Source organism: Nicotiana sylvestris, chromosome 9, assembly GCF_000393655.2.
Source record: "Nicotiana sylvestris chromosome 9, ASM39365v2, whole genome shotgun sequence".
NCBI lineage: Eukaryota > Viridiplantae > Streptophyta > Magnoliopsida > Solanales > Solanaceae > Nicotiana > Nicotiana sylvestris.
In genome coordinates, this window is record NC_091065.1 from 121,945,618 (window position 1) to 121,964,880 (window position 19,263).

At 37.3% G+C, this 19,263-nt stretch overlaps 1 protein-coding gene across 1 annotated transcript; it reads right to left on the reverse strand.

Moving 5' to 3' along the window:
- Window positions 1-16,765: 16,765 nt before the first annotated feature.
- LOC138878150 (uncharacterized) lies at window positions 16,766-18,195 on the reverse strand. Its single transcript, XM_070157814.1, has 2 exons — window positions 18,129-18,195; window positions 16,766-17,115 (listed from the first exon to the last, which is right to left on the reverse strand). Exons 1-2 carry the CDS (start codon window positions 18,193-18,195, stop codon window positions 16,766-16,768), a joined length of 417 nt encoding a protein of 138 aa, XP_070013915.1.
- Between the last annotated feature and the right edge of the window lie 1,068 nt (window positions 18,196-19,263).

A 19,263-nucleotide genomic window follows, 5' to 3' on the forward strand; every position in this document is an offset into this window, starting at 1 on the left:
GCGAACGTGGACGTGCTATCATAGGCTTTAAATCACACAAAAGAGGTAAGATGATAATGAATCATTTTTACCAAAAAGGATACACGAGGCTATTATCACACCTCTTTTTTCTACTACCTGAAAGCGGTATAGGGGAGTCTTTTTCCAATTTAAGTGACAATCGAAATGAGATTATTTATTTATTTTAAGAGTCGCCACTTGGGATAATTTATAGTGTCCCAAGTTACTGGTTTAATATCCCGAATCGGGGATGTTTGACTCTTATTTATGGTCCGCAAATACAGAAATTCGGGTAAGAAATTCTGTTAACCCGGGAGAAGGTGTTAGCCATTTCCGGGTTCCGTGGTTTTAGCACAGTCACTCAACTATTAATATTGGCCTATTTATTTGATTTTTACAACATTCTTGAAACTTATGTGCATTTTTAATCCTTTTAAACCGCTTTTAGAAATCCAATTGTTATTGTGACAACCCAAAGGGGCATCACCGTAGTTCTTCCTTGTTCCGCGCTTCCGAGGCCTTGAAAACCTCGCTTTTAGTTGTCTCGATTTGCGTGCGCAGTTCAGGCGCATAGCCGGAAAGTTTTTATGTTAGAATATGTGAATTTTGTGAAAACAATTTGATGGATTTTTGATATTAATATGCATAATATTGACTTCGGTAAACATTTTAGGTAAACGGACCCGGACCTGTGATTCGACGGTCCCGGAGGGTCCGTAGAAAAATATGGGACTTGGGCGTGTGCCCGGAATCAAATTCCGAGGTCCCAAGCCCGAGAAATGAATTTTTGAAAGAAATTGTTTTCTGAAATTTGATATGAAAATTTGAAATGAAAAGGAGTTAGAAAATATAGGTATCGGGCTCGTATTTTGGTTCCGACACCTGGTACAAGTCTTAAATATGTGTTAAGCACTATCTGTAAAGTTTGGCTAAAAACGGACGTCATATGACGTGTTTCGGACTAAAAATGGAGAATTTGAGTTATGAAAGTTGAAGAAAGAAAATCATGTGTTTGAGGCTTGATCCTATGTATATGATGTTATTTTGGCGATTTGATCGCACGAGTAAGTCCGTAAGATGTTTTAAGGTTGTGTGCATGTTTGGTTTGGAGCCCCGAAGGCTCGGGTGAGTTTTGAATGGGGCCCGGGAGGTCTTGGACTTAAGAAAGCGCGGTCCGCGCTGGAGCCGTGCAACCGCGATGTCTTTCTGTGCGGTCCGCGTGGCTGAGTCTGAGGGCTAGGGTTTCAGGTTAACCAGCGCGGCCGCGCACCAAAACAGTGCGGTCCACGCTGGAAGGGTTCAGAGAAGCCCCAATTTTTCTCCCACTCGGCGCGGCCGCAATACATTTTTGTGCGGTCCGTGCCAGGTCCTCAGAAAGGTATACAAGTTCGGAAAATCTCAGTCATTTTTCACTTTTCAAAAACCCAAAACCTAAGAGGTGATTTTCCAAATAACTTTTCTTCTCCAAAACCCTTGGTAAGTGATTTCTAACTTAATTTCTTCATTTCTTAACATCTTTTAACATGATTTCAACTTCAAATTAAAGATTTTCATGGGGAAATTGGATGTTTTGGGTAGAACCTAGGTTTTCTACAAATTGAGAAGTTGGACCTCAATTTGGGGTCCGATTTCAAAACAAAACATATATTTGGATTCGTGGGAGAATGGGTAACAGGGTTTTGGTCCGAACCTCGAGTTTCGACCACGTGGGTCTGGGGGTATTTTTGACCTTTTTGGGAAAAACCTTGTAAAAACTATTTTTGTGCATTGGGGTTAGTTCCAATAGTAATTATTAATGCATTCAAGTAATTTGTGACTAGATTCGAGCGGTTGGGTGGTGAATTCGAGAGGTAAAGCTATAATCGAGACTTGAGTTGGAGCATTCGAGGTAAGTGGCTTGTCTAACCTTGTGTGGGGGACCTTTCCCATTAAGATGTGCTATATTTGATAATTGAAATGCCCTGTACGTGAGGTGACGAGCGCGTACTTGAGCTAATTGTTGAAAATTCAGTTTTTCCTTAAGTATTTCAATTGAGTTCTTTTCTTGTTTTATTCTACTTGTGAATTTAGCATGTTGCTAGTCTAGAAAGGCATGTTTAGTTGACTAAATTGCCTATTTGCTTAAATTGTCTAAATTGCATTACGTGAAGCATGTTAGGCTAGAAGTAAATGTTTACTTGGTACGAAATTAGCGTTTAATTTAATATTCTTGTATTGCTGCTCTGTGTTTTAAATTGGGACTACGGGTTAGATTCCCGGGAGATTCCCCCTGCACATTTACTTTGGGACTACGGGTTAGATTTTCGGGAGATTTCCCCTGTACATTTACTTTGGGACTACGGGTTAGATTCCCGGGAGATTCCCCCTGCACATTTACTTTGGTACTACGGGTTAGATTCCCGGGAGATTCCCCCTGCACATTTACTTTGGGACTACGGGTTAGATTCCCGGGAGATTTCCCCTGCACATTTACTTTGGGACTACGAGTTAGATTCCCGGGAGATCCCCCGCATATATATTGAGGATACCAAGAGATCCTCGGGATACCAAGAGATCCCTGACTTATATTGAGGATACCGAGAGATCCTCGGGATACCAAGAGATCCCTAGTACATATTGAGGATACCAAGAAATCCTCGGGATACCAAGAGATCCCTGGATTATATTGAGGATACCGAGAGATCCTCGGGATACCAAGAGATCCCTAGTACATGTCGAGGATACTAAGAGATCCTCGGGATACTTAGAGATCCCCGGTTACTTTCCTTATGGTTTGCTTTCATGATTGTTTCCGTTATTGTACTCTTATTATCCTGCATAGATTCTTACTGTAGGTTCTCTATTGCACTGCTTATCTTATCCTGACATCTTTATATTTTATATGACCTCAGTAGGGCCCTGACCTTCCTCGTCACTACCCAACCGAGGTTAGGCTTGAAACTTACTGAGTACCGCTGTGGTGTACTCACGCCTCTTCTGCGCATGTTTTCATGTGCAGATCCAGGTACCTCTACTCAGGCGCACTATCAGTGAGGCAGGAGGACTATGGAGACTTCGAGGTAGATCTGCTGCGTCCGCAGACCGACGAGTCTCCCTCTTTATTCTATATTTAGTACTTAGTTCTCTTTCCTTCCGTTTGTTAGATATTCTGGAGTTTGGAGCCTCACTATACATTTCTGTAGCCTGTGTTTTCCCGTGTTCCGGGTTTTGGGATTGTTTTAGTCTTGAGATATTGAGTCGTATATGTCGAGCGGCATTCAGTACAATTTCCTTTTTAGATAATTAAATATGGTATTCTATTTTTCCGCAATTATTATGTTTCCGCAAGTTTTAGGCTTACCTGGTCACAAAGACTAGGCGCCGTCATGACATGTTCACGGTTGGTGAACTAGGGTCGTGACAAGTTGGTATTAGAGCTCTAGGTTCATAGGAGTCACGGGACATAGGCCAGTTTATTAGAGTCTCGCTGATCGGTACGGAGACGTCTGTACTTATCTACGGGAGGCTATGTAACCGTTAGGAAAATTCCACTTCATTTCATTTCTTATCGTGCGTCATTTATTTAGTTTGGAGCTTATATCATATGTTCTTTTTGCATTCACTCGTGTATTGAAATTGCGCACTCGGTATCAATTTTGCACCGATGGTTCGTGATGCTACAAAATGATTATAAGGGAGCCAAGAATTTGCTCAACCATTGTTACCGCGTGTCATCCATATCGATAATGCAGAAGTATTGAGAGATCATTCAATTGTGCACATGGGGGTGCAATAGGTTCTGACATCAGGTTGATAAGTATGGTCTTAAGAAGGTCTACTTAATTGCCTAATCGTCGCAGTAATGGTAGAGTCACGAGGTGGACGTGGATCTGAAGATAGTTGGTGGTAATAGGGACTATGTGGTACGTATGAGATGTTTATCTAGCGAAGGGTACAACTAGCAACCGAGATGCTGGAGGAACTGAGTTTAACTGTCCTAAGAAGGACATATGCCAAATGAATGGCTTGGGGTGTCTCATGATGGTGACATACGAGCGATAAAGGTTAGTATTGTGGAGTATCAAGATGTATCTTATGGCCTTGCACCAAGTGAAAATAGTTCACTATCAACGATCAAATTGTGGGTCATGTGTCATATCAGATTTGGTATGAGGTGTATTTATGTGGTATCCAAAAGTTCTCTGAAACTTGTATATGAGTAGGAGCTGAGATTTGTATGGGATGATGTGGGGACTTTCGATGTTCCTATGTCCATAATGATTCTACATTCAGTATCAGCAGGGAAATGAAAACAATTTTAGAATACTCGTAGTGCTCCAGTTAATCAGGGCACTCTCAGGGGACAATTATCTTTTAAATGCACCACTAGCATGGGGTTCCTTAAATGGTTATTCTAGTTATCCGGCACAAACTCAGTATGAGCAGCCGAACTGCAGATGGGTAGTTATGAATGTAGTGATACTAGAAACATCATGAGAAATTATCCCAAACTTGGGAGAAACCTATTTCATTAGAACACACAGTCAACACACTCCGTTATAGTTACTAATCTACATACGCTACAAGATAGAGATGGAGAACGAACGGGCAGATGACGCCTAAGAGGTGGATGCCCGACCCATTGATATAATTGCTATAGTGTGGCTGAGGCCACTATACCAGATGATGTCATTACAAGTACAATTCTGATTGTTATAAAAAAATGATATTTTTTTTTCTTCCTTAACTTGATTTGATTTTGAAAATTTAGGCGAGTCCTCTTAATATGCTCCACTCATGAGTGAGCTTCGTAATCCTGAAATCTACTTATGAGAATACTCACGTTGGACTATTATATGGAGATAGCTATCCCTATCATTGTATGTTGTGATTTTCTTTGACGGAAATTATTGAAAAGAAGAAAGAAAGGAAATGAAAAAAAACATTTCAGTTGGCACAATGTGCAAAGACTTGTGATTCAGAGTTGAGGGTGATATCCTCAAATAATTATATAATGTGAAATATTTTAAACCGAGCTACAGCTGCGGTGGATGTTATATAAGGACAAGGTCCTGGTAGTGAAAGGTTTATGTGTTTAAAATTCTCCTTTTATGAAATTAAAATTTTTGGTACTATATTTTAAATGGGAGTCATGCCTATTGGGCTTATTTGACAATTCTTGTATATTTTCTGTTCATATTCAACCATTTTTTGTGTTGTAAACGTTGAGCTCTAGCCTATGAGATGAGCATCCATGTGGTGTTAAATGTGACCCGTTAATTTGGGTAAGTAATTATGAGGTCTCAATGCCTCGTCGTGAGTAAAGTGGAGGTCTGAAATAAGATGATTGTTAACATAAGGTTAATTGGCAATGTTGTGTTTTATCTCTATTTTTTATCTTTTTTTTTGAATTTTCCTTTTGGAATGAACTTTCTAAAACAAACCTATGGGGACATAATTTTTTTTTTCTTTTTATGACTCTGACTTGATTCCAAAAGAGGGAAGGTCAAGAAAATTAGCACAGGCTCAAAAAGGGGTACCGAATGGTATAAAGTGTTTGGGTAGCTGAAAGAGGGCCTCTCAATCTCTGAAAATGCCAAGTATAACACATGCAACTTGAGAATGAAAAAGGAAAATCATGCACAATATTTCTTTTGCAGCTTCGGCATTGATATCACTGATATGCCTTCAACTTCTCTTTAACGCATTCGGTACCCCGAAAGAGGGCCTCTCAATCTCTTAAATCATGCACAAAATCATGCACAATATTATAGAACTCTCGTTGGGTAATTTCTTTTTATAATGGACACCATCCGTCAGTTCAGAGCAAACTCCCTTGGCTTTATATCGTTATTTGAGGTGCTCTTGAACTCAAAACTGCTCGCTTCAAATTGTCTGGGATGCACTCTCCTTTAACGAATTCGTGTCATCCTATTAACTTCCCAAATTATCTGCCCTAGTTTCACATAGTTCGGGCTTCAAATGATCTCAAAATGTCCAAATATTATTTCCCTCAAATATCCCTATCATCTTCAAAATTGTTTCATTGTTTCATGATTAGACTAACTTTTAAGGCCATGCTAAGAATTATGCGTACATGCCATGTCACTAGAGTCAGTAGGAAAATAACTATAAAAGGAAAATAGAACTAAATAAAAATGACTAGGAATAATGGAAAAAAAGAAAATTGCATTAGACATACGATGAAAAGGGTTTGAACAACAAGATAGGAAAAATAAACTGGGGTATGACCCTAGAACAAATCTAGATAACACTAAATGAGTTACTACGACTAAAAGAACTAGGCCAAATAAAAAGGATAGAAGGGTTTGAGGCACAATACATTATCCGGATTACAACCCTGAAATAACCCGGACAACAGAAATGACAGCAAAATGAACCACCAAGGCTCCTCCCTGGCTAGCCAAGAAAGGAGCATCTTTCCAATTACCAAGCTCGGCATCTTAGCCACTGAGCTCTGCATTAATATTATCAAGACCATTACCAACTTCAATATCATTAACTTTAGTCAGCAAGTTTCCAAGATGACTCTCATACTCCCTGTCGCCATGCATCATCCCCACAAAGTGTGCATCATCATGTACAGGTAAAGGATTCTGCACGATATTCTGGGTGTCACTATCCTGGATTACAATTATCCCTTCTTGAATCATTATTTCTATTTCCCTTTTCCAAGCACGACAATCTTCAATGCTATGCCCTAGGACGTTAGAGTGGTACATGCATCGTACAGTAGGATTAAAACCTTTTTCATATGGGTCCAGCGTACAACCGAGGAGCAACTCAATCAGGCTAGAATGTTTTAACTTTTCAAACAAGTTTGTGTAGGATTCTCTGATTTGCGTGAAATTATCTTTTCACCTTTGTTTCCCTCCATGCCCCAGTTTTCTAGGATTGTTGGATGCTCGAAAATGTTGTGAAGGCGCACGAGAATTTTGGGATGCTAGTGCTCGCCCTAGGGAGTGATCTAGTGGTTGGATAGATGGCTGGATGTTGTTCGGGGGATAATACTGGGTGGATTATATGGAGTTTGGGGATTTTCATGGGATCGGTATTGAGACTGAAAGCGTTTAGCAGGAATGCCCACTGCATCCTGTTGTTGGCGGGGCTCAGCAACATCTTTTCTATCAATGGGAGGACTGTCCCGAGCAACTTGTTCGTTCCATCTGAACCAGAATTCCCTAAAACTTTCCTTGGGTTTCTTTTTCATCTGAGATAGGGAGGAGGGGTCTGGGACAATGTCTATATTGTACTGAAAGTGTCGTACAGAATCTTGAGCCATGTCATCCCATGTATGCCACTTACCGACATCTACGAGTATGCCATTCCAAAGATGCCCCAGTCAGGCTCTCACTGAAATACTTTATCAGCAACTCATCTTTCCCGCAACACTTCTCATTTCACTGCAATAACCCCTCAGATGGGCTACAGGATCTCCATGCCCATCATATAAATTAAACTTTGGCATCTTAAACCCTTTCAACTTTCTGAATATCTCATCTTGCTCCACTGTCTTAGCAGGCTTTGCAGTCTCACCGGGAGGCTCAAAATGAGGAACGTAGGAGTACGAACCCGAGACCTTAAAAATTAGTTCTGGAGCATAGTGTTGGGCATCAGGGATTTTGAACACAATCTCGCTAGAGAATCGAGGAAAGGTAGCAGGTGTATGAGCTACAAAAACATGAGTGGTCAAAGGAGCGGGATATGAGGTGGTTCTAGGGGGTGGAGTGTGAAAAAGTTGTGGGGAGATATCCTGGACTTGTGACAGTGGCGGAATAGTGATAAGGCTTTCAGTGTAGTTAGTAGGAACTGATGGTGGAGGACGCTCACTAATCCAGGCTTGGTATATTTCGGCCATCTGTCCTTTCAACCTTAAGACCTCTTCTTTCAACTCAGATTCTGATTCAACAATTCCCTTAGACGGATTAATAACCCCTGTGTCCAAGTCTTTGCTAGCCATGACTACCTTGCTCTTTGACCTTGTGTTGTAAGGATGAATTAGTAAAAAACCACAAACCAACCACCCTTCTACTCAATGAAGATAACAAAAGGAACAAAATGGGGTCATCCTATTAGCGTTAGGGCATTTAACATAAGATAATCTCACATTATGTGCAATGCACCTAGTCACAGTTATTGGTTCTAGAATGACTTCGAGGGTCACAAGATCACTTGGCATCATCCCAATTTGTTCATTTCAATCTTCTATTTTATTTTCTTTTCTAGCACTTCTTGCCTTGCTCATTTTCCTTCCTCTTTTTTCTTCCAACTATCACTCTTTTCTTTCCTTTTATTTCTCACATTCCACAATTTCACCTCAACTTTTTTTTTTGATTTTTTTCTTTTAATAATAAAAAAATAATTCGATCGAACCCTATGTAGGTTGCCTACGTATCATGACGCCACATGAATCAGATCTTTGCGTAGTCCGGGAAGATCGGGAATAAAGTAAACAAACTAACGTTCTCTTTTCTTTTTTTCTTTTTTGTATTACCTTAATGACTAATCTGATGATCAAAAAGAAGAAAATCTCTCTCTACTTAATGTTCTATAATCTATTCTAAACTCAATCTAAAACGAGCATGTTTTTTTTCTTTTTAGAACAGATACTCTATGAGAAATTATTAAGGAAAAAAAAACCCTAGAAGAGAAAATATTTTTTGATTTTTTTATTTAGGAAGGAAATCTAAAGAATGAATCAAAGAAAAATATTTTGAATGTTCACTTGATATCATGAAGAAAGATTTCGAAACAAGAAATGAAAAAGATAAAAAATGTTTTTGGATTTCAGTTTCCGATTACATAAAGGAGAAATTCTAAAGATAAACAAAAGATAAAGTATGTTTTTTCTTCTTTTATGTACAATGCCCTAAAGTTCTAATGAAAATAAAAAGAATATTTTTTTTGTTTTATATATATTTCCCAAAGAAGAATCTCAAAAGAAAGTCTTTTTTTTTGGAATTAATATCTTAAGAAAGCTTCTAAAGAGGTATTAAAGAAAATTTTCTTTTTTGTTTTTTGAATTTTCAGTCTTAATTACTAAAGGAAATATAAAAACAATTTTTATTTTGAGTTCTAGATATTAACTTTCTAACGAAAACCACCTCAAAAGAATTATTTTTTTCTTTCTAAAATTAGTATTCTAAAGACAACTTCAAACGAAAATATAAAACGCAAATTCTCTTTTTTTTTTTGGATTTTTGAGTTATAACACACTTTTTCAAATACAAAAAAGGAAGTACAATAACAAAAGACTCGACATTATTGTACAAAACTAGAAGGTAAAAGACGACATAAAAAGAAAAACAGACTCAAAACATAAAAATAATAAATAAAAAAAATACAAAAATCTCCTTAAGCAACTCTTGAATGAGCGATCCTGGCTGGATGGTCCCGGGGTGTCTGTCATACTCAAACTTCGGTAAGTAGATCCACACCTGTATGAGAAAACTCTAACCAACACTATGTGAGACAATAACACTCCCTACTGGACACATGCAAGACATGATTGAAGCTATTTTTGCAAAACGGCTTATGTGGCCAAAAGGTGGCTAGAAGTGCAAACTCAAGAAAGGTGACCTCTAAGATATGGAAAATTTACTTTGCAGAAATGACCCATTTTGTAGAAATGGCCTATGTGGATAAAAAGAAGGCTTAGCATGCAAGTTCAACACAATGGACCTTAAACAGAGAGGACACCTTGTTGTGGATTTAGGACTCTAGGACATGGGTTAATTGAACTGCTTTTGCGAAAATAACCCTATTTTGCAAAACGGCCTATGTGGCCAAAAGTGGCTAGACACGCAAATTCGACAAGGACATACCTTAAAGTAAAGAGACACCTAATTGTGGATTGAAGACTCTCCAGACACAATTAAACAAACTACTTTGCGAAAATAGCCCTATTTTGCAAAATGACCGATGTGGCTAAAAGTGGCTAGACATGCAAGATTTGGCTAAGACCCCGCAAAGTCAGGAACTTAAGACTCACTAAGAAGACCGGACCCTATGTGGGTTGCCTACGTATCCCGCCCCGAGAGACGAAAATCAAGTTCGCGTAGTTCGGGCAGATTGGATACAGGCGGGAATTTAAAAAAAAACAACTAATTTAGAGAAAATATTTTTTTTTGTCTTTTTCTTAAAAAATGATGAAACATGTAAAATCTTTTTGCATTTTCTTTTTCTCTTTTTTTTTTTTTTTTTTGAAAAAATGATGGGAAAGTGCAAAATCTTTTTGGATTTTTTCATTTTCATTCTTTTTTTGTTCTTTTTCTTAAAAAATGTGAAAGAAAACATAACTGGCCCCTACTTGTTTTATTTTCACACTTCACCCTTTTTTTTTCTCATTTACCCCCAGCCATCATTGGTCCGTCAAATGACCCTTTTACCCTTGAAGAAATGCAACGTGTAGCACATAGGATACATCAGGATCGTCTTTTATTTTTGGGTAGACCTGTCCTAGACGGACCTAACCCTTGTATTGAGTCCCCATAGTCAAATGAATATGATGTAATCAAGCGTTCTTACTAGGGATCTAGCATGAGGCTGAGTTATTCTAGGTTCAAAACCCGGGTATATTGTTCTAGACTTGTGCATCCGAGCGGACAATTCAAGCCGGGGGGGGGGGGGCTACGTACCGGGAACCAAAAGGCCATCCGGCTTTGTAACTTGTCCGAGCCTCTTTATAATTTAGGGTATGACACTAACAGAAAAGAAGTCACGCCAGCGTGTACTTCCCCGAAGATGAGAAGAGAAGGGTTTCGTAGCAGTTTATACACAGTTCAAATAATATCAAAGTGGTAAAAAGCGGTATTTAGCACATTAAGCCCAAACATGTAATAAAACCAGATAATAAATAAAGCCAAATATAACAATTATTCTAAGCTCGAATTCTTGAACCCTGAACCGGAGATTCTGGGTTCTTGTCCCCAGTAGAGTCGCCGGAGCTGTCACACCTCCTTTTTCTACCACCCGAAAGCAGTATAGGGAAGTTTTTTTCAATTTAAGTGACAATCAAAACGGGATTATTTATTTAATTTTCAAAGTCGCCACTTGGGATAATTTATGGTGTCCCAAGTCACCAGTTTAAAATTCCAAATCGGGGAAATTTGACTATTATTTATGGTCCGCAAACACAAAAATTCGGGTATGGAATTCTGTTAACCCGGGACAAGGTGTTAGGCATTCCCGAGTTCCGTGATTTTAGCATGGTCGCTCAACTATTAATATTGGCATATTTATTTTATTTATACAACATTCTTGAAACCTATGTGCATTTTTAATCCTTTTAAACCACTTTTAAAAATCACATTGTTATATAACTAGATATTTGATTACACGTCGCGAATCATGTCACGGGAACCGTACCCTCGATCTACGACATGTTTATTTTATTAACAAGATTAAATTGTGACCGGGTCACATAAATGTACCCCCGGATTTTAGAATTGTGTATCACAACTACGTCACGAGAACCGTACCCGTAGCTATGCTACTTTATTTAGTTAACGTGCCTAAAGCAAACTACGAGAGTTCAAGGCATTTTCTACACTAGTTAAGATATCGACGTAAGGGCCATAGACTAGGTGATTGAATGACACACCTCAATTTTATTAAAGAAAATGCATTCAACTAAATGAACTACGGATACTCATGTTTAAAACTAATTACGTATTACAACTAGGCTACGAGAACCGTACCCGCAATTGCAATGATTTAATTACGCACCAAAAAATTTGTTTACCCATGTGTTGTCGGCCTAAGCATATTCCTAGCGGTTAAATTTATGAGAATACGAATAAGAGAGCGACATAATTATCTAAGCCTAATTTCCTCACGTTATTAACCCAGTCTCAAACGTAACTTCAATTTACTCCAAGATCATCCTACGGTCTAAATCAATTTCAAGACCAATCACTAATACAATTGTAGTAATATATGCTTGTAAGGAAATTACTGACTTCTTCAACCAATTAGGCATCATCAAAGAATTGTACCAAACTAACTAATAATAATGTAGAACAAATGAAACTAACAGATATTTTCCAAAGAGATTAAACACAATTTCGTTCAAATCGGGACAAGAGAATGTCATGAAAACGTGAAGAAGATGTCATCATACTGGGTCTCTAATGCCAAGTTCATTGAGCTGTCACTTGAGTGCCAAGTTCAATGGGTTCGGAACAGAAGTTGCTGCAAGATTTGCTAAGTTTTTGTTTTATGATTACATGAGAAATGTGTACCCCTTTTCATCAATTGTAATAAACCAGAACTTTGTGGTCAATCATCATCCAATTAAACTGTTTTAGTACAATTTCTGAGGAGAAAAGAAGATTGTGTAAACTTGGAGTGCAAATTGTCATCATACTGAACATTCCGGCCATTTTCCCTTGAATCATGTAATCCACATTCATTTTAAAATCAGATTTTTCAACTCAAGATGTCACAAATAGGCATAAAATTCACACAAGTCTGCCATCCAAACATCATACAAGACAAAATCAATAAGTAAAGGGGTAAGATGGTGACAGACCTGAGATGTGCTTCTAATTAATGAAACTCTAATAATTACACGGAACGAGGCAACAATTACAACCGAAAATTGACACAGATTCGAACGAAATCAGCAAAATCAAACCAGAACTTCGGACTTGAACCTGCAACAACAACCCCGGGCAGAAACTCAAATTGGTGCAGTCGAACTCCATTTGTTTCCGTTTCTTTTCCAATTTTGACCTGAAGACCTTTCCAAAATTTGTTCTTCTCTTCACTGTTTCTGTTCGTTTGTGCGTGTGTTTGAATGTTGGAAAATCAGAGTTTGAGGGTCTTTGATTTTGAAAAATTGGAGGCAGCAGTAGGCCTAGAGGAAGAGATTTTTTCGCTGCCTCTTTCTTCTCTTATGGTTCATGGCCGATTTTATGTCTGGCCTTAGAGATTAGGGTGGTGGTTCAGGAAATTCTAAGGTGGCCTTTCATTTGTGAGGAAGATCAGATGTTGAAGGAAATGGGGTCCCTTTTTTGTGGGGGAGGGGTCTTTGGGTGTCAGCGGCGGAAGCTAAAGTCCCTTGGTCTAGGTTTAGGAAATTAGGTCATTTCTTTTTAAAATAAAGAGTATGTAGGATTAGGTTAGTGGGTATTGGTATTGGGCTTGGGTTGTTACGGGCGAGATCCGAAAATTAGGCCTAAATTTTATTCTTTCTCCGTGAACAAGACTAAAAATATGACCTTCTTTACCAATTAATCCTACTTAAGTAAAACAACTATTAAGATATGACTTATACCTATTTTTGATAAAATAAAGTAAAAGAGTCAAAACTAAATGAAATATCGATATTAGGCCTAAACTAAATATTCTACGCTAAAATGGGTGAAATCTCGGGGAGGGTCAAAAATCACATGTCTACAGCTATCATTACCATACCAACTTCTTTCGTAAATGAGAGGAAATATCTACAAGATGATGGTCAATGTCCTCCAGGCAGATTTTCAAAATACTTTCTGTCACAAGCAATCTAATGATACATGTTTTGCCTTGTGCTCTAGTTTGTCTTTCTCATGATAATTAAAAAATCTCCATACCATTTTTTCTATTTCAGTCCACTTTGTCTCCTGCAAGATTTGCATCTGAAAAGATCCTACTAGATCAAAGCAATTAATTCTTGCATATAATAATCCATAATTTAGAATCAACCAAGGATCTTTTGTGGCACTATGAAGAGATATTATGGGATTAGGTATACCTAAATATTTGTCATAAAAATGCAATAGAGAGCTGATCATACCTTGGTACTTTATTCAATCGTTGGACTTACTAATTTTCTCCTTGCTTCGCATTATGGAATGTGAAGATAAAGGTAAATTCTCCATTATACTCATTTCCAACCCGATCATCTTCTAGAAGCTTAAAAATTGCTTGATATGCTTTTGGTTATGCTCTTGTAAATACAACTTTGGAAAGAATAATTGCCACATGATAAACATGAATTTATTTCAAATGGTAACTAATCTTAGTCATACGAATGTCATCCAAAAAACTTTCAATTTAAGAGAGAGGCTAGAGAATAATGTTATGCAATTTTCAAACCATTTAAAAAATATTTCAACATCCATACAAACTTTGTAATATGCACATGAAAAATGATATTCTAACAAAACTCTCAAGGAAGAAACAGACCTTCTTGTTGTGAAACATTGAGCTACAAGTTTACACATAATTTCACAACCTTACCAATCTTATCCGGCTTTATATATCTATGATTGCAACTCATTTGCTTGGTACGGGATTTTCATACTGTTGATTCTTTCAGCTTTGCTCAATAAATCTTGTATTACTAGAATCCAGCATTCAATGCTTCTTCATGACCGTCTAGTTTAACTAGTATAGATGTGTCACAAGACAGTTGCAACCAAAGGAAATGGGATAACAAAAAAATTAATTTTTCTTCCTTCCCATAGCGCAGATAGAATTTCATTCAAGATAAGATCCAATGTAAATATTAAAACACATATAAGCCCATGATGACAATTTATGCAAAAATGATGCGTTCTTTTCAAGTCTGCATTCAATTCAGGCACCAAACTAAAATGTGAAAGATCATGCTTGTTGCAAGAAAATTCCAAACAAATACTATTAAAACTCACATTGATGATCATAGAAAATGCGTTATTTTCTTATTAAAAAATATGACCTATGCAAAAGTAAGGATAATCATCAATAGAAACATATATATGTACCTTCCAAGCTTTTGGTTAGTATTTGCAACAAAAAAGATAGAAATAATCAACACTTGATTTTTCTTCCTTCTATATCTCACATAAGGTGTCCTCTAATATAGATCCAGAACATAACCCAATAAAAGCTAATAATAGAGATACATACCTTTCGTCTTCAAGCTTTTGAGTATTGCCCAAAATGTTCCATGTGCAGAAGTGGCCTCAAAGTTAAATAACTTTCTTGGTCTTGAGTGAAGTATTAGTATTCTTACCAAGAACGTACTATTACACAAATAATTCACTTCAAGAATAATCTAAGATACATATAGGCATGATTCAAGTTCGTACGATATCAATATAATCGCATGCTTGCTTGTCCTAATATCTTATGCAAATGACATGGTTTATGTATGACATGTACTCAGGCTATTTAAAGTCTCTAAGTTATGGATAAAAAATAGTACCAAATAGAATAATAGTGTGATGTAGCTAGTGGACTCGAAATGTATATGGATGACTAATATGCATATACTAGGCTATACTTTACTAAACCAATAGCTGAATATGTATCACCTAATGCAGCAAGAAGAACTTGAATAAACTTTAGTGATACTAGTCACTCTTTTAGATCATACGTGGTATTTCCTTCATCCTCTATGAATATATAAGAACTTTGAAGTATGTTCCTCGACCAACCAATATGCAAACATCTTTAATCCTTTTTATGGCTGGACTTAGAAATTCCTGCAAAACAAATTAGTTTGTTTTTGGTACCCAAATCTTTTTGGGTCCTTCATGGTTAGTAGCTTGTATAATTGGAGATACATGTAACTGTTTAGGTCTCCAAATAAATTTTGATCTAACATGACTTTTGGCATAATTACATGCAAATGCTTTATGTCCAAAATTACCACAGTAGTGACATATAACAAAAGAAGTAGAGTATTTACCAGCAGGTGCCTTAGTCGATTAGAAACTTTCCTGAGTCGACTTGTTTGAAGTAGGGCGTCTACTAGTAGATCCCTTGTCAGTCAACTTGGAGTTACTAAGAAATGAGCTTGCTTGTTCAGCCGATCAAAATGGTGACAGGAAGATATGTGCAAGCTATTCATTTGTTTCCAAAGTTCTGCATTTTCTTCTTGAAGTAAGTTATTTTCAACCTGATATTCTTCGAGTAGAATATTACACTCTTCCTTTTACTTTTTCAACTTGTTATATTCTTCAAGTTGGATCTCCAAGTGTTTCTTCTCCCGTTTAGTTTTCATGAGCTCATCAAGAATTTTTCTCATATCTTCTAAAGCCTGTTCTACGATACTTTGAAGTTCATTATATTTATCACATTCATGAGATCTTACCTCACTTATTTCACTTGGGGTCATGAAGCAGTTGCTTGTAGATTCCTCATGATCGTTGTCTGATATATCTTCATCACTCCGGGCACCAAAAAATTTTCTTTTCTCACTTGTCTCACTTCGTGCCATGAAACAAAGGTTGGCAGCTCCACTATGATTTTTATCTGGCATATATTCATCACTCCATATGCTGGAAGATTTTCTCTTTCGATTGCCCTTGGATAGTTTCCTTTTTAGTTCTGGACAGTTGACTTGGATGTGACCATAATTTTCGCATTTGTAGCATTTTTTATCATTGTTTTTCTGCTCACTTATATCATTACCTTTTCTAGAAGTTTATTTGACTCTTCCATTTTTCTTGCTTCTTCGCGTCGTGTTGGAGACAACTCTAGAAAATAATGCAATATCATTTTGACGTATGTCTCCTTCTTCTTCGGCTTCTCTTTCAGACTCAGCAATAGTTGATTTAGAAACAACACTCTTTTTCTTCTCTTAATGTTCATGTTTTTTGAGATGGGTTTGCTCAAAGGCTATAAAGTCTCCACGAAGTTCATCATATGATAGTTTGTCGAGATCTCCATATTCAAGAGTAACAACTTTTGGTTGCCATAAAGTGGGTAAACTTCTTAGAATCTTTCTGATTTGTTCACCACTTGAATATGGTCTTCCAAAGGATTTTAGATCTCCAACTATTTTGCCAAATCAGCCAAACATGTCTTCAGTGGATTCATCTTCCTTCATTTGAAACAACTCATAATCACGAATCAGATGGTTTATCATTGTCTCTTTTACTTTACTGGTACCTTCATAGGTAACTTCAAGTTTATCCCACATTTCTTTGGCTGTGTCACAACTTGATATTTTTTCAAAATCTTCTCTGCTTATAGCATTGTATAATTGATTTTTTTCCTTTGAATTTATCTGCGTGATTGCCATATGCTCATCAGTATAGTCATCAATATCAAGGGTTTTAGTAGATACGTGTCCTTCTGGTTTCTTTTCTTGTTTGGACTGTAGGAGAGGAAAGTCACCCTTCTTGATGACTCGCCAAACTTTGACATTATAAGATTTGATAAAAGCTTACATTCAAACTTTCTAGTGGGTGTAATACTGTCCGTTGAAGTATGGTGGTCTTAATGCAGAAGTTCCCTCTTGGAGTAAGGCTCTGATAACTGTGTATGCTGACATGATCTTTTCTCACTTGTTGTTAAGCAAAAATAAAAATGTGAGACCTGCTCTGATACCAGTTGAAAGTACAGGAGGGGGGAAAGGGGTGAATTGTAGCCTTTTTATATTTCTAGTCGACTACTCTTTAGGTCTAGTCGACTTATGCAGAGACAACCTACACATAACTGTTAGTTCTTTCGATTTAAATAAGTGTTAATCACAATAAATAGTAAAGGAATAGAATATAATACGAGAGCGACAAAGGCAAATGACACCAGGAATTTTATACTGGTTCAGAACCAATGTGGTATCCTAATCCAGTCCTCTTGGGTTGCAAGAGTGTTGTCTTTTAGAGATCTTTGTAAATTGAATTGACTACATCCTTTGTGATTTTCAGCGATCACCACCAATACTGACAGGGTTGGTTTTCACTCGCTCACCAACAACGACCCTTTGGTTTTCACTCGCTCACCAAAGAAATGAAAAATGACACAACCTCTAGGACACAATGCCTCTCCAATATTTTTGTATCTCTTATCTCTTTTAGGTACACAGTAAATCTACTAAAGTGAATTATAATGCTTGTTAAGAGTAGAATAAAGAACTTGTAGTTGGGTAGACAATTGTATAGAAGGTTGCGTGCTTTCTTCCTTCATAGAGCTCATATATTTATACCCCTTTAAACTTGTTATGGCAATTAGCTTAATCCAAGGGAATTTGATTGTTGTTTCTTTATTTGTTTCCATAATCTGCTACTCCAATGATTTCTTGTTTGGTCAATCTTCTCATACAATATATTAGATCTAGGCAGAGATATTGTTGCTTTCCTTTGAATAAGGTAAATTGATGAGTATCCTTCCAATTATGCATTGAATGATTTTCTTTCCTTGTCTGACACCTTGATTGAATAGTGTAAGAATCTTGATTACAACTCCTTCCTTAATTCTTTTTATAACTTTGGACATTATGCCTTCCAAGTCTCCCGTGCATAATCATGTTGCTTTGCAAGATTCTTCCACAAAATATTCCTCATTTTCTTCCAATAAGTCATTGTAAAAGTTCTTCCTTTTTATATGGGAAATATTCCTTTCTTGATCTTGGAAAATAATCTCTTTCCATAATATAAATTTTACTACACCATAATATATTTCTTTCCATAGAAAATATATTCTTCCTTGGCCTTGTAATATCTTTCTGCTATAAAATAATAGATCTTCTCCATAATTTTAGCAACTTTCCTTTCAAGATATTGAAAAACTTTCCTTCTATAATTTCCGTAGATTCTTCTTCCAATATTATAGTAAGCCATCCAATATTTGACACTTGACTTTCAAATATTATTCCTTCTATGATGCTTGGAGATTAACTCTCTGAAAGGAATCTTCATTGATAAATTCTTCACATGATATTCTCTTTCCCGTATTTGTCTAGATCTTTACCAGTATCTTCTTTCATGAATAAACCTGTGCAGAAACAAGATTACCACAAGTAAGTGTTCTTTGATTAATAATTGTGTTGGTTTGTTATCATCAAAATTAATACGTGAAATCTTGAAGCTAACACAAGGGCCGATGCGTAAGAGCCTAAGGGCCAGCCTAAAAAACCTCAGGTCTATCTTTACTTCGAGTTCGAGCGAACGCTCGCCCGATTATTAAGCCCAAGGGCTACCCAAGTTCAAGCCAGTTCTCACTTAGGGACTATTCATAAAGCCTCAGGGCTATCCTTACTTCGAGTTCGAGTGAACGCTCGCTCAACTATTAAGCCCAAGGGCTACCCGATTTCGAGCTAGTTCTCACTCCGGGATTATTCATAAAGCCTTAGGGCTATCCTTACTTCGAGTTCGAGCGAACGCTCACTTGACTATTAAGCCCAAGGGCAACCTGAGTCCCCACTTGGGGACTACACGTAATGCCTCAGGGCTATCCTTACTTCGAGTACGAACAAATACTTGCTTGACTATTAAGCCCAAAGGCTACCCGAGTTCGAGCCAGTTCTCACTCGGGGACTATTCATAAATCCTCAGGACTATCCTT